Genomic DNA, 13,432 nt, shown 5'->3' with positions numbered 1-13,432 from the left:
CAATGAAAGATACATTTCCTTTTTCATCTTGTGTCCGATACTTGCAATGGAACCTGATTAAATTCAAATCATTTCTCGAGGCTCAAACCTAAAACCTCCAAACAAGAATGGAGGTATCACCCCATTACAACCCAAGTTGGTAACAAAAGATACACTCAAATACACTACAAATGCTACTAGAAATTTTAAAAGACCTTAAAAAGGCTCGAGCTTTTACAAGCAAAAAAACTACTAAAGCTCTCGCTATTAGTGAGATTTAAAGAACCGGACCATAAAGATCTATCCTCCACTGTCTTAACCTGTTGTATCATGGTAAGAACCTATTTCCAAGCCTTGAACTCATGAACTCCTCATCGCATGACAACAACTTTACCGGTTACTCCTCGTCGCATGACAAATAACTTTACCAGTTACACCAGAAGCTATCAGAAAGAATTAGCAACAAGAATAGCTTGCCTACAACGTGCCTTAGCTTGTTCAAGTCTTTCATTCAATGTCTCTTCTTTCACAGCAGCATTCACCATAGCCAAATCCATTTCCATCAACTTCAATACTCTATACAATTCTATCACCATTCTGTCTTCCACTTTCCCTTCTTCCTTCAACACTTCAACTTCTTCTGTAACTCTTGCTACAACTATCTCTCCCACTTTAACCAATAATGCAGTAGACCCAAATTCCCTCCCCATTAACTCTTCCAACTTCTGCAAAAAATCCATTACCATGTATCCTATTGGCTTCTCTAATGGAATTTGCTTTGTTCTCTTCCAACCAATCTCAAAGTTTGGTGGTTCTTGTTTTGTTAGCTCATCAGTTCTTGATTTTCTTTCACGGATTATTTCGGATTTTCGTCGTTTTTCTATAGGGAATTTGTCTGGGCTGATTGTTGTTTCTGAGTCTGGTGAAGGGGTGAGGAATTCTTGGTCTGATGAGTTTCGAGTGCATTTGATAGTGAAGTGTTTTATGGAGGAAATTGGATGAAGTGAAGGAAGAAAATGGATATGGTGGAGTAGAAGGATGGTTGAAGAAGAAGCCATTTGGTTAAAATTTTCCAACAAAGTTGATAAGGTTTATATATTTGTCAAGTGGTGGACTAGAGTGTGTTTTTTGTCAAATAGTAGTACTCCCACCGTCCTATTTTATGTGTTATAGTTTGATCGGGCACGAAATTCAAAAAATAAGTAAAGACTTGATATCTTTTATCAAAATTATCCTTTATTAAAATAATGTACTATTATTATTTTTAATTAATATGTTATATGGAGCTGAGTATTGGTCGATTAAGAATTCTCATATCCAAAAATTAAAGGTGGCGGAAATGCGGATATTGCGTTGGATGTGTGGTTTTACTAGGGCCGATAGGATTAGGAATGAAATTATTCGGGAGAAGGTGAGAGTGGTGTTGGTGGAGGATAAAATGCGAGAAGTGAAATTGAGATGGTTTGGTCATGTGATGAGGAGGGGCGCGGATATCCCAGTTCGTAGGTGTGAGAGGTTGACCTTGGATGATTTCAAGCGGGGTAGGGGTAGACCTAAGAAATACCGGAGGGAAGTGATTAGACGTGACATGGAGCAGTTACAGTTGACTGAGGACATGACCCTGGATAGAAAGGTACAGAGGAAAAATATTAGGATAGAGGGTTAAGGTGGGTGGATGAGTCATTGTCAGTAGGTAGGAGGGCTTGGGTGTCTTTTGTTTGACAGTGTTGCATATTTTTGTGGATGGCGTATCTATGCTTTTGATGTTTTTATATACTGTCCTTTGTCTTGAGCCGGGGGCCTATCGGAAACAGCCTCTTTACTTCGTTAGAGGTAGTGGTATGATCTGCGTACACTCTACCTTCCCCAGACCCCACGATGTGGGAATCTACTGGGTTTGGGTTTGTTGTTGTTGTTGTTGTTGTTGTTGTATCAATAAGGGTAAAAGTGAAATTGTGTCTTTAAATAATTACCAAATAAGGAAAGGTGATATTCTTTTTGGGACGGACAAAAAAGAAAATGATGACACATAAAATAAGATGGAGGGAGTTATTTTTTCTAAAGTCTGCGGTGTTCGAATCAGCTTTCGTGCATATCGACTAGTTTCATGTAAAATAGTACTTCCTTCGTTTCATTTTATGTGTCGCCATTTCCTTTTTAATCCGTCCAAAAAAGAATGTCAGCTTTACTTGTTTGGTAATTATTTAATGCCATTATTCTCATTTTATCTTTAGTGGGTTCCACTTATTAAGAAAAGACAACTAAAAAGTAAACATTAAGATGAACAATTTTATAAACTTTACAAAGTCATCACTTATTTCTTAAACTTCATTTGCAGTTAAATAACGATACATAAAATGAAACGGAGGAAGTAGTATTTGATGAAAGTGAATATTTAGAATAATTGGATAGTGAATTGCTTTATGGAAGAAATTGGATATGATTGAGTTGAAGGATATTATGAAGAAGAAGCCATTTGGTTGAAGTTGATAAGGTTTATATATTTGTTAAGTGGTGGACTAGAGTGTGTAATTTTGCCAATGATACTTATTTGATAGAAGTGAATATCTTGGCAAGGCTACTTGAACTAGGATCCTCAATTATTTTTCGTCTCAAAATATACTTATCATATTTTATTTTTTAAAAATCAAATTATTTTAAATTTTGATTATTATTTTAAGATATATTATTGTAGTACTTAAAAACGCGTTAATTTTTTTTAAAATTAATGTGGTATGTATATCATGAATAACTATCATATATTTTACAAGAATTTCTCAAACTTATCTGCTAGATTGGTTCATTTGGTCATTGTGCCCTTAGACCTTTGAGCTTCAGCGTGTGACTTAAGCTTGAGTTTGGGATGTGACATCATTTTCATTTTTAGCTGAAAGTAAAAAAAATGCATAAAATATGTAGGTGAGTATACGCTTGATTCAAGATCGAATTTGTCTACTACGTCATTTTGTTTTTAGTTGATAATTAAAAAATTACATAAAATATATAGGTGGTAGCTCGGTAGACGGTAGGTTTCGAACAAGCAACTTAACGCATTTAAAATGATGTTCAAATCATCACTCCATACAAGAAGCTTCATTAAATTATGTCATTTAACTTAGTTATACGTCATAACATCAGAAACGATGATATTACATGACGTCACTTTCACTAACATGCATGTTCTCTAATGGCGTGTCCATTATCTTCCAATTCCAGATTCGCCTCTAGGTATTAGAGCAAGAAAATAGTAAACGTACAAAAAAATAAAGATAATTCAACACATAATATTATATATACATTAAAAAATTCCTTTTACTTATCTATACAATATGATTTTCCAGCAAAAGAATATCAATCGATACTCCTTAAATAAATACTAATCCGTCATTATTCATTAAACACATATTACTTTTCTAACATAACTAGCTAAACACTTCCGATGACAAACACTTCTCAAAATAAGCCGATTTTGAAACTCCAATCAACCAATTTACAACAAATTACAACTAAAATATTAATTTCATACATAATTTTGAGGAAAAATAAAGAAAAAACAAAAAATGAAAAGGGTATAATGGCAAAAAAGAGTTAAGACAATGATAGGTTATTACTACCTCGGACAACGAGCCGACAAATATGTTCAGTGTTTCACTACTCTAAAATCAGTTGTCAGAGTTATAGCAGCAAAAAAATGGCGGCGAAAGTACCTGTAGGATGTGAACCAGTTGTTGGCTCTTTAACGCCGTCAAAGAAGAAGGAGTATAGAGTTACTAACAGATTGCAAGAAGGCAAACGGCCGTTATACGCCGTTGTGTTCAACTTCATTGATTCACGTTACTTCAATGTTTTTGCTACTGTTGGTGGGAATCGAGTAAGTTTTTTTCATTTGGGGTTTATCAAGATTGTGTTTTTTTTGTTGGGCTGAATTGGTTTTATGGTTTTGTTTTGGGAATTTGAGTTCTTGAATGAAATGGGTTAAAGGGTAAATGGGTATGGGTGTAGATGACCCGGTTGTTTGAAGTTGAAGGGTTGCTCTTGTTGTTGTTGTGCTTTTGGGATTCATGTATGAGTATGAAAGTTAAAATTTTTAATTCATTTGTGGGGCCTTTCGCTGACCCTGCACATAGCGGAAGCTTTTTACAGCCTGGTTTCCCATGGTATGGTATGGTATGGTATGGTTACCATGGGAACCATGTTTGTTTCCATGGTTTTCTAAAAATGGTGGTATGGTATGTTACTATCAATGATAACCATGGAATAAAGCAATTTATTGAACCACCAAATTGGTGATGTGCCATAGTTTTTATTTTTCTTTTCCAACTATACCCTTATATAATTTTCTTTAATCCTATTTTATCCTTATCAACAAAATACATGCTAAGACTACGCATTTGTTAACAAGATCGAAGATTGAAAGACTTCCTGTTAGCAATATAAAAATTCAAAGAGAGAAAAATGATCACAGTTATTTAGTAGTAGTAGTTTTTAATGCCAATAAAAACTCAATTCGATAAAAAAAATTGAAAATTGAAATGGAGGGAAACAGAGTGAATGCACAAAAAGCATATACATGGGAGGTAATTTTTGAACTCTAAGATACATAAATGTATACCAATTGTTTTATTGATTGGGAAGTACTTCCCGATTGCATTAGTTTGCGTTCGTCAAACCTTTGTTTAGCAAATACCCTTGTGAATTTGGCGTCTTAAAAGGATCATCGGGTAGCTATGAGAAGCATCACGAAAGAAAGGACAACTGGTTACGCTAGCACTGATATGGATAAAAGAGTTGATATCTCAAATGTATTACAATTAGGGGCATTTTAGTAAATTTACTTGTTACCATACCGTACCATACCATCAAACCAAACAAAAAAGCTATTATTTAACCGCAGTGAATGATACAGTCCATCCAAACATGGTACTGTACCATACCATACTACACCATACCATACATTATGAAACCATGGCAAACCACCATCCAAACAGGCTGTTAGTGCCCGGGCTGCTCTTTTTTATTTGTCTAACAAGGTATTGGTATAGCTGAGCCAATTGTTTGAGGTTGGAGGGTTGCTCTTGTTGTTGTTGTTGTGTTTGTGGGATTCATGTATGAGTATGAAAGTTCAAGTTTTTAATTCATTTGTGGGGCCCTTCTTCAAATCCTGTATATAGCGGGAGCTTTAGTGCACCGGGGTGCCCCTTTTTATTTGTCTTGAGTTCTGAAATGAAATGGGATGACAAGGTATGGTATAACTGAGCCAATTGTTTGAGGCTGAAAGGTTGCTCTTGTTGTTGTGCTTATTGGATTCATGTATGTGTATGAAAGTTCAAATATTTAATTCATTTGTGGGGCCCTTCTCCGGAGTCCGGACCTTGCACATAGCGGGAGTTTTAGTGCACGGGGCTGCACTTTCTTATTTGTCTGTCAAAGGTATTGGTATAACTGAGCCGTTTGAGGTTGAAGTGTTGTTGTTGTTGTTGTTGTTGTGCTTGTGGGATTCATAGTTGAGTATGAATGTTTAAGATTTGAATTCATTTGTGGGGCCCTTCCTTGGACCGTGCAAATAGCAGGAGCTTTAGTGCACCGGGCTACCCTTTTGCTTACAAGGTATTGGTATAACTGAGCCAATCGTTTGAGGTTTACCGGTTGCTCTTGTTGTTGTTCTTGTGAATGTTGAGTTCATGTTTTAGTATTAAAGTTCTGAATTTTCATTCATTTGTATTGAGTTGTGAAATGAAATGGCTTGACGAGTATAACCGACACAGTTGTTTGAGGTTGAAGGGTTGTTCTTTTTGTTGATGTTGTTCCTTTGATTGTTGGGTTCATGTATCAGTATGGTAGTTCAAAATTTTCGTTCTTTTAGGATTTGTCCTTAGTATTGAAATGAAACGGGCTAACGGTTACAGATATACCCAGTTGTTTGAGTTTGGACTATTTTGTGATTGTTGGTATAGACATCTAAAATTTGTGGGACTCTAGAAGAAGAACCCAAATTTTGTTAGAGTTATTGGAGGCTACTTTACCCTAAACCTAGCTTGGAGGCTACTTTACCCTGAACCCTGAATTATGCCTATATAAAGAGGCAAATATTTCCTTAACCTCGAAGATTCCACAAATTCACAGGATATTCATAAATCTTGAATATCTCTAGATAATTTCATAAACTCATGGAATATCACAAATGATCAAAACCCTCTCTTCTTGATAATCCAATACATCAAGAAGATCCATAAATCCTCCTTTCATTGAAATATTCCTACGTTTGAAAATACATGGAAATATTCCTACGTTTGAGAAATACGCCACTGACGGCCCTCGAATTATGGGAAAAATCAAGAGAGAAGAATCAAGGGAGGAACAGATTTGTACCCACATCATTTGTCAGTAAAAAATCATGTTTATTCATATTTTTATTGTCCAACAAATTGCCATGCCCAGTGGGACCAAATCTGTCCTTCGTCTCTTCTCTCCATATATGCAAATCTGTAGCCACAAGACCGTAAAGATGGAAGCTCTATGGGTACTTCAAGACTTGTCTTTGAGTTTCATCAAGTCTACACTCCGACAAGCCTTGAAGTAGGGGCATTTATAGACATTGAAATTTTGTGGACTCTAAAGAATCCAATTTCTGTTATAGTTCTTGGAGGCTACTCTACCCCAAACCTCCTATATAAAAGGGCAAATGTTTCCTTAAAGAGACATCTCCAATATCTGGGGTATTCATAAGTAAGGATATCCTAGGCACTAGCTTTTGTTATTGTTGTCGTTCTTAGTTTAGGGCTAAGAAGTACAAAATTCATGTTTGACTTTGCTTTGTGCTTCTTGTCTTCATGAATAAGTATGAAAGTTTAAACTTAAAACTTTCATTGTCTGTACTTCTTAGACCTAATTGAAAGAATAGAACTTGAGACACATCCTAAAAAAATGAAAATTTTAAACTTTCATTATCTGTACTTCTTAGCCCCTAATAGAAAAGTCAGAACATGACACATCCTAGAAGAATGAAATTGTAAACTTTCATATTAATTAATGAAGCCAACAAGCACAAGAACAACAACAAACTACAAAGCTTAAGCCACAAGCTACTGGACGGGTAAAGTTTGTACTAGTCCCGTTTTAATCCAGAACTCAATAGTTTGACTAGAGGTACTTCCAAAGGTAACGTAAAAATTTTTAATCAAACCAAAAATTGATAGAATTTTGACAATCCTATTAAAGAAAAGGGAGGAGATTAAATACTTGATTTTCGCCGGCAACAACAAAGACGCTGAAGTAGCGAGCGTCGATGAAGTTGAAAACAATCGCATATAATGAGCGCTTACACACTTGGAGTCTTTTGTTCATTTTGTGCTTTTTGGAATTGGATGGTGTTAACGATCCGTATACTGGTTCACACCCTATAGGTGTCACCACTAGCTTACACTCTTTAGGTATTCTTTTTGCCATTGCTCTCTGCTTATTCCGACACATGTTGAAGAGGATAGAAGAACTGGAAAGATGGTGTCTTTGATATTCCTTTTTATCATTATATACCCCTCTTACTTTTTCTTTTTTTTCCTTCTTCCTAAATTTTTAGTATCTAGATTCTATGCTTGTTTTAGTAATAATTTTTAGTAATAAATTGTGTAAGACAATCTATTAAATTTTCATAATTTTAAGATTTGTCTCGATTTCCATTCCACAAGTGTTACTGATAAATGATAATCTAGACATATGATAGTTAATTAATTAATCAGTTCAAATTAGTTAGCCTCATTTACACAAAAATTAAGTACTGAATGATTCTATTTTGTCAAATTTATAAATTTAATAGATTGCCTTACACAATTTATTACTAAAAGAAGCATAGAATGTAAATACTAAAAATTTGGAGAAAATCCCTTTACAAAAAAAAAAAAAGAAAAGGTGAGGGGTATATAATGGTAAATAGGAGTGACGGGAACGCCGTCGTTCCAATTTTTCTCTCCTCTCCAACCTGTGTAGAGTAAGCAAAGACCAATGGAGAAAAGAATACCTAAAGAGTGTAAGCCAGTGGTGACACCTTTAGTGTGTGAACCAGTAGTCGGATCGTTAACACCATCCAATTTCAAAATGTACAAAATGACCAAAAGACACCAAGTGGGCAAGCGCTCATTATATGCAATTGTTTTCAACTTCATCGACGCTCGCTACTTCAGCGTCTTTGCTGTTGCCGGCGGAAATCAGGTATTTAATCTCCTCCCTTTTCTTTTATGGGATTGTCAAAATTTTACCGATTTTTGATTTGATTAGAAATTTTTGCGTTACCTTTGGAAGTCCCTGTAGTCAAACTATTGAGTTCTAGATTAAAACAAGTTAATTAGTACAGATTTACCTGATCTAGTAGTTTGTGGCTTAAGCTTTGTTGTTCTTGTTGGCTTCGTTAATTAATATGAAAGTTTACAATTTTCATTCTTTTAGGATGTGTCTCATGTTCTGCTTTTTTTTCAATTAGGGGCTGAGAAGTACAGACAATGAAAGTTTAAACTTTCGTTCTTTTAGGATGTGTCTCGAGTTCTGCCTTTTCAATTAGGCATGAGAAGTACAAAGAATGAAAATTTTGAATTTTCATGTTATTTGGGATTTGTCTCTATACTGTTTTTCAATTAGGGTTGACAAGTACAGATCTCATGAGTCTGCTATTTAGGTAGAAAACATTAGTTTTTTTCCATCTCAGTCTGTCTATATGTTTGAACGCCTCCATTACAGAACTTATGACTCTGATTTGAGCATGTATTTCTTGTTAATTTGATGAATGTGATGAAGAAAAGATGTACCTTAGTTAGGTAGAAAGCATCAATCTTGTTTTTCCATCTTTGTCTATCTATTTGTTTCAGCTAACCTGCTTCTCATTTCAGATGAAATGTGCCAAAATTGGACTTGCAAGTTGCTTTGATGTTGATGGTTTAAGGACCCCCTTTTCCGACAAGTTCTCTTTTGCTTATCTTGTAGATTTATTGATGCATCACAAACTAAAATGCCTATATGTAGTTTGGATGGCTGGGCCAATTTTTTTCAGACTCACCTTATATGTTGTTATGGTTGACAGTATTCTATTTGTTTCTCCATACTTGCGGAGCGCCACATATTTAACTGATTGATAATAATTCCCTATTGGTTTACCTTACTATTATAAACTGTTCATGTCAAAGATAATGATTTTCGGAATTGGGCGTGGGTTGTAATCTTGTGCTATCTCTTAACAATGTGGAGTTATGCTATTTTATGTCTTGTTTTATTTCTTTTCAAAATTGAGAGTTATGGATGATGCAAAAGTTTTGTTGCTCAAGATAAATTTAGAATTTGGAGAGATATGTCATCTGAGAATCGTTCAAAATACGAAACTGAAAGAAGATAACAACAAGAGAAGAATCAGAGTGCTAGCCTAAGGATATGTTTGTAGCGTATGTCAATTGCCAATAACCCTGGCTAATGTCTTTATTTTCTGGTTGTTTGTCAGGTTACTGTATATCAGTGTCTCGAAGGTGGTGTTATTGCTGTGCTGCAGTCTTATATTGATGAAGATGTAAGAAGTTGCAAGTACTCAGTTGTTGCGTTGTTCCTTACGTGTGTTTTGTTATACTTAATAAGTTGTTTTTTCCGTGTGCTGTGTAAATCAGAAAGATGAGTCCTTTTACACTGTAAGTTGGGCATGCAATCTTGATGGGAGTCCATTCTTAGTGGCTGGCGGAATAAATGGAGTTCTCCGTGTTATTGATTCTGGCTCAGAGAAGCTACACCAGGTCTTGACATGAAATCGTTGATTCACACTTTGCATGGTCAAACAAAAGTAGTTGCTCCTTAGTAATAAAAAAATGAATATCTGCGAATGAGTTTGTAACATCCATCTAATTAATCTTTATCTGAACACAAAAAGTATTTCCTTTTTTCCATGGTCTGATCCATCTTACTCATCATGATATGAACAAGTTAAGCTTTACTTCATGATTCATCCATGTTAAGTTGTTTTAACAATACAAACTTGAAAGATAAAGGTTCTCTTGAAAGTTGAAACTAGTTACATGTTAATATTATATGTCTAAATCTTTTTTAATCTACTTGTTTGCGATTGGGCAGAGCTTTGTGGGGCACGGAGACTCGATAAATGAAGTTAGGACTCAACCCTTGAAACCATCTCTTGTAGTATCTGCCAGCAAAGTATGTACCTTATGCATTCTTCTATGTCTTTCTTAGCCATTCCACCACAAGGAAAATTGTATTTGATCCTCTTTATTGGGGAAAAAGAATACACAGTTGCAAGATGTATGTGGAGTATCAACCAACTTTGCAATTTGCAACTGTTTCACATGGCATATTTTAATTATCACGATTGTTCCAGGATGAATCTGTTCGCTTGTGGAATGTTCATACTGGAATATGCATTATGATATTTGCTGGTGCTGGAGGTCATCGGAATGAAGTACTCAGTGTGGTAAGTTGTTCTGATAACTGTAGTTCCACTCCAAGGATGGAGTTGGTGGCAAATAATTGTCTTTCACACCTGTTGTCAACAATACTGGGAACTAGGATTTGAGCATATTAGCTGGTTTGTGATGGTTGTAGGACTTCCATCCTTCTGATATACACCGCATTGCTAGCTGTGGAATGGATAACACTGTTAAAATTTGGTCAACAAAAGGTAAAATCTGTAACTCTTTTCAGTTTCACATATATTGTTGAAATGACGTATGATATACAGTTAAGCATCATCACAGACTAAAACTTTGAAAAAGAGAAAAAGAGAGGGCAATCTTTAGAGGAGCAACTTGTGATTGATTATATTCTCAAGGCTTTTCCAGAACCTTTAGGATGATGATGTTGTGCTTGTGGTATGCCTGTACTTCTTCAGATTTGGTGATTTGTCACCGATATATGTGTTGAACTAACTTGCGCGCAATCTTCATTGTGGAACATTAGTTTATTAGCAGATATTTCATATCCTTGTCTTCAGGTACAAGTGTAAAAATGATGTCAATAATTTCTAATTGTAGTTATGAATGCACCAACTATCTAGAAGGAATATTTGGCAGCTTCGGTTATCCCTAGACATTTATATATTCTGGTGTTGACAATGCTTTTTATCTAGACTACTTTACTACCCGGTTTATAGCCACACCTATCAGCAAATACCATCTGTTGTTCCTGGAAGGAGGATGTAGCATTGTCTATAGATCAGATTTGTATTGCATCATCTTATTCCGTTAGTGCTCAGAGGGTTACGCTAGTTTGAAAAATAAGATGAAGTACCATCAATTTGACTGAAATTTCTTTTCTGAGCTGCTTGTGCTGCAGAATTCTGGTCATATGTGGAGCAATCGTTTACTTGGATGGATCTTCCTTCCAAGTTTCCCACAAAATATGTGCAGTTTCCGGTAAGTGTTTTCTTGTTAATTCTCTCCTTCCCTGCATTTTTTTTCCTTCTGAAAGTTTGATTAGAGAATTTTTTTCTTGCCGTAACAACCTTTTTGTCCTCTCAGCTGTTCATAGCTTCTGTCCATACCAACTACGTTGACTGTAACAGATGGCTTGGTGATTTTATCTTGTCCAAGGTGAATGAATTGACCTGCTTACTACCCGAGTTCTTTCTTTTCTCGACTGTTCTTCTATATGAACTTATTAGAAAAAAAAATTGTTCTGCCGTATGAATTCTTGGTTGGCTTTAGCTTCCTTTCCTGGGAAACATTTACTCTTCTGATTTCATTGAGGGGAAATCATAATAAATCTGGGAACCTCTGGAAAAGCAAAGAATAAGTTTCTTTCTTGACCAAAGAGTTGTCTACCTCAAGTTGGAAATTACGTCTTAATGGTTTGAGGATCTCTTCTCGTTTTTTAGATGGTCTTCTCATATGTTAGCTTGTACTGATCCATAAATTTTGTTGGCAATACTCAGAGTGTTGACAATGAAATTCTATTATGGGAACCAAAGATGAAAGAAAACTCTCCCGGAGAGGTTAGTCTAGTCATGTTTAGAACCATCTTTATGATAGTTATTTTTGAAATAGGAAAATTTTCTAATGTATAATTGCTTTATGTTTAGGGCACCGTTGACATCCTCCAAAAGTATCCTGTCCCGGAGTGTGATATATGGTTCATCAAGTTTTCATGTGATTTTCACTATAAAACCGCAGCTATAGGTAATTCCACGTGTTAAACAAAATCTTCTGTGTACTTAACGAGTTTTTAAAAGTTTTTTCCTATTGATGGGCTCATCACGGGATAATGTTCTAATTTGGAATCAAATGTTACTGCTTGTGTGGTATGAAGTAATTTCTAGATTATCTAATATACGCCTAAGTGAAATAAAAACAAGAGGTTTTTAGATCCATTCTTTGTATGCACGCGAGGTTTCTCCTTTTAATGTTTTCACAAGCTTGCACTGGAATTCATCTGTTACATCTAAACAGGAAATCGAGAAGGCAAGATCTTTGTCTGGGAACTACTAACAAGCCCGCCAACTTTGATTGCAAGGTTGATCTCCATCCATCCCGCACTCCCTAGTTTCTCATCCTCCTCATTAATGCTTTGAATTTCAAGTGTTTGTGCTTAACTTTTTCAGGCTGTCTCATGTTCAATCCAAATTACCAATTAGACAAACTGCCATGTCTTTTGACGGAAGGTTAGGATCCAAAATTACTTCAAACTGCTCGTGTGTATTCCCACAAAGTAATTTTGTTATATTTGTTATTTGTCCTGAGCCGGGGGTCTATCGGAAATAGTCTCTCTACTTCATCTGAGGTAGTGGTATGAACTGCGTACACTCTACCCTCCCCAGACCCCGCTTTGTGGGAATACACTCGGTATGATGTTGAAACTGCTTGTGTGAGTTTTGCGATCTTTGCACTGACCAATTATGTCTTTATTCTTCAGCACCATACTTAGCTGCTGTGAAGATGGGACGATATGGCGCTGGGATGTGGTAGCAACAAATTCTGCAACTTCTTGAGTTGGAATACATTATGAAGGATCCAAAATATATCGGAACTTGCAAAAACAAACTGCCAAATTCTCCTTTCAAGTTTTTTATGACCTCTTTCTTGTGAGACTAACTGGATGTGCCAGTGCATTAAACTTGTACTATTAGTGCCGCACATTATAGGAGGATATAGCGGTCAATGATCAAGGAAGAAGGTTAATATGCAGTCGAACGTGTCTAGTTTTCTTTATTAGAATTATTATTTTGACTCCCCTATCATCTTTGTCGGTTTATTATCTGTTGGTTTCTTTGCTTGGGTTATCGTATTATTTGCTATTACTGTTCTTTTCTCCATGGCTTAGTCACAGCTGCATTCTCTAATGTTTTAATTGAGCTGGTGAGCTTGCGGGTCTATCAAAGAACTCTCTTTATCTTTCACACGGCGGCAGGTGTATGATTTGCGTATACACCACTCTCTTCAGACTCCACTTGTAGGATTAACCGAGTATGTTGTATTAGTGT

At 35.7% G+C, this 13,432-nt stretch overlaps 2 protein-coding genes across 2 annotated transcripts; one reads left to right on the top strand and one right to left on the bottom strand.

Annotated features, from left to right (window-relative positions):
• Window positions 1-41: 41 nt before the first annotated feature.
• LOC107856333 lies at window positions 42-1,060 on the bottom strand. The gene has a single exon (XM_016701334.2). The coding sequence runs from the start codon at window positions 1,035-1,037 to the stop codon at window positions 426-428; it is 612 nt and encodes a 203-aa protein (XP_016556820.1). The 5' UTR covers window positions 1,038-1,060; the 3' UTR covers window positions 42-425.
• Window positions 1,061-3,386: 2,326 nt separating this feature from the next.
• On the top strand, window positions 3,387-13,186 carry LOC107856361 (polycomb group protein FERTILIZATION-INDEPENDENT ENDOSPERM). Its single transcript, XM_016701381.2, has 13 exons — window positions 3,387-3,850; window positions 9,458-9,523; window positions 9,618-9,740; window positions 10,075-10,155; window positions 10,337-10,429; window positions 10,561-10,636; window positions 11,290-11,369; window positions 11,475-11,546; window positions 11,888-11,947; window positions 12,035-12,131; window positions 12,402-12,465; window positions 12,554-12,613; window positions 12,865-13,186. Exons 1-13 carry the CDS (start codon window positions 3,671-3,673, stop codon window positions 12,938-12,940), a joined length of 1,128 nt encoding a protein of 375 aa, XP_016556867.2. The 5' UTR covers window positions 3,387-3,670; the 3' UTR covers window positions 12,941-13,186.
• The last annotated feature ends 246 nt before the right edge of the window (window positions 13,187-13,432 follow it).

The sequence above is a fragment of the Capsicum annuum genome, chromosome 7 (assembly GCF_002878395.1).
Source record: "Capsicum annuum cultivar UCD-10X-F1 chromosome 7, UCD10Xv1.1, whole genome shotgun sequence".
NCBI lineage: Eukaryota > Viridiplantae > Streptophyta > Magnoliopsida > Solanales > Solanaceae > Capsicum > Capsicum annuum.
The sequence above is the reverse complement of the archived record's forward strand: the minus strand, read 5'-3'. Positions and strand labels throughout refer to the sequence as shown.

What these genes read in the sequence shown, in the direction of transcription:
- LOC107856333 (XM_016701334.2), bottom strand. Translation starts at nt 1,037, where the DNA reads ATGGCTTCTTCTTCAACCATCCTTCTACTCCACCATATCCATTTTCTT.
- LOC107856361 (XM_016701381.2), top strand. Translation starts at nt 3,671, where the DNA reads ATGGCGGCGAAAGTACCTGTAGGATGTGAACCAGTTGTTGGCTCTTTA. An exon ending in CTATAAAACCGCAGCTATAG is followed by an intron (nt 12,132 to 12,401) that starts GTAATTCCACGT and finishes ACATCTAAACAG; the next exon opens with GAAATCGAGAAGGCAAGATC. An exon ending in CCGCCAACTTTGATTGCAAG is followed by an intron (nt 12,466 to 12,553) that starts GTTGATCTCCAT and finishes TAACTTTTTCAG; the next exon opens with GCTGTCTCATGTTCAATCCA.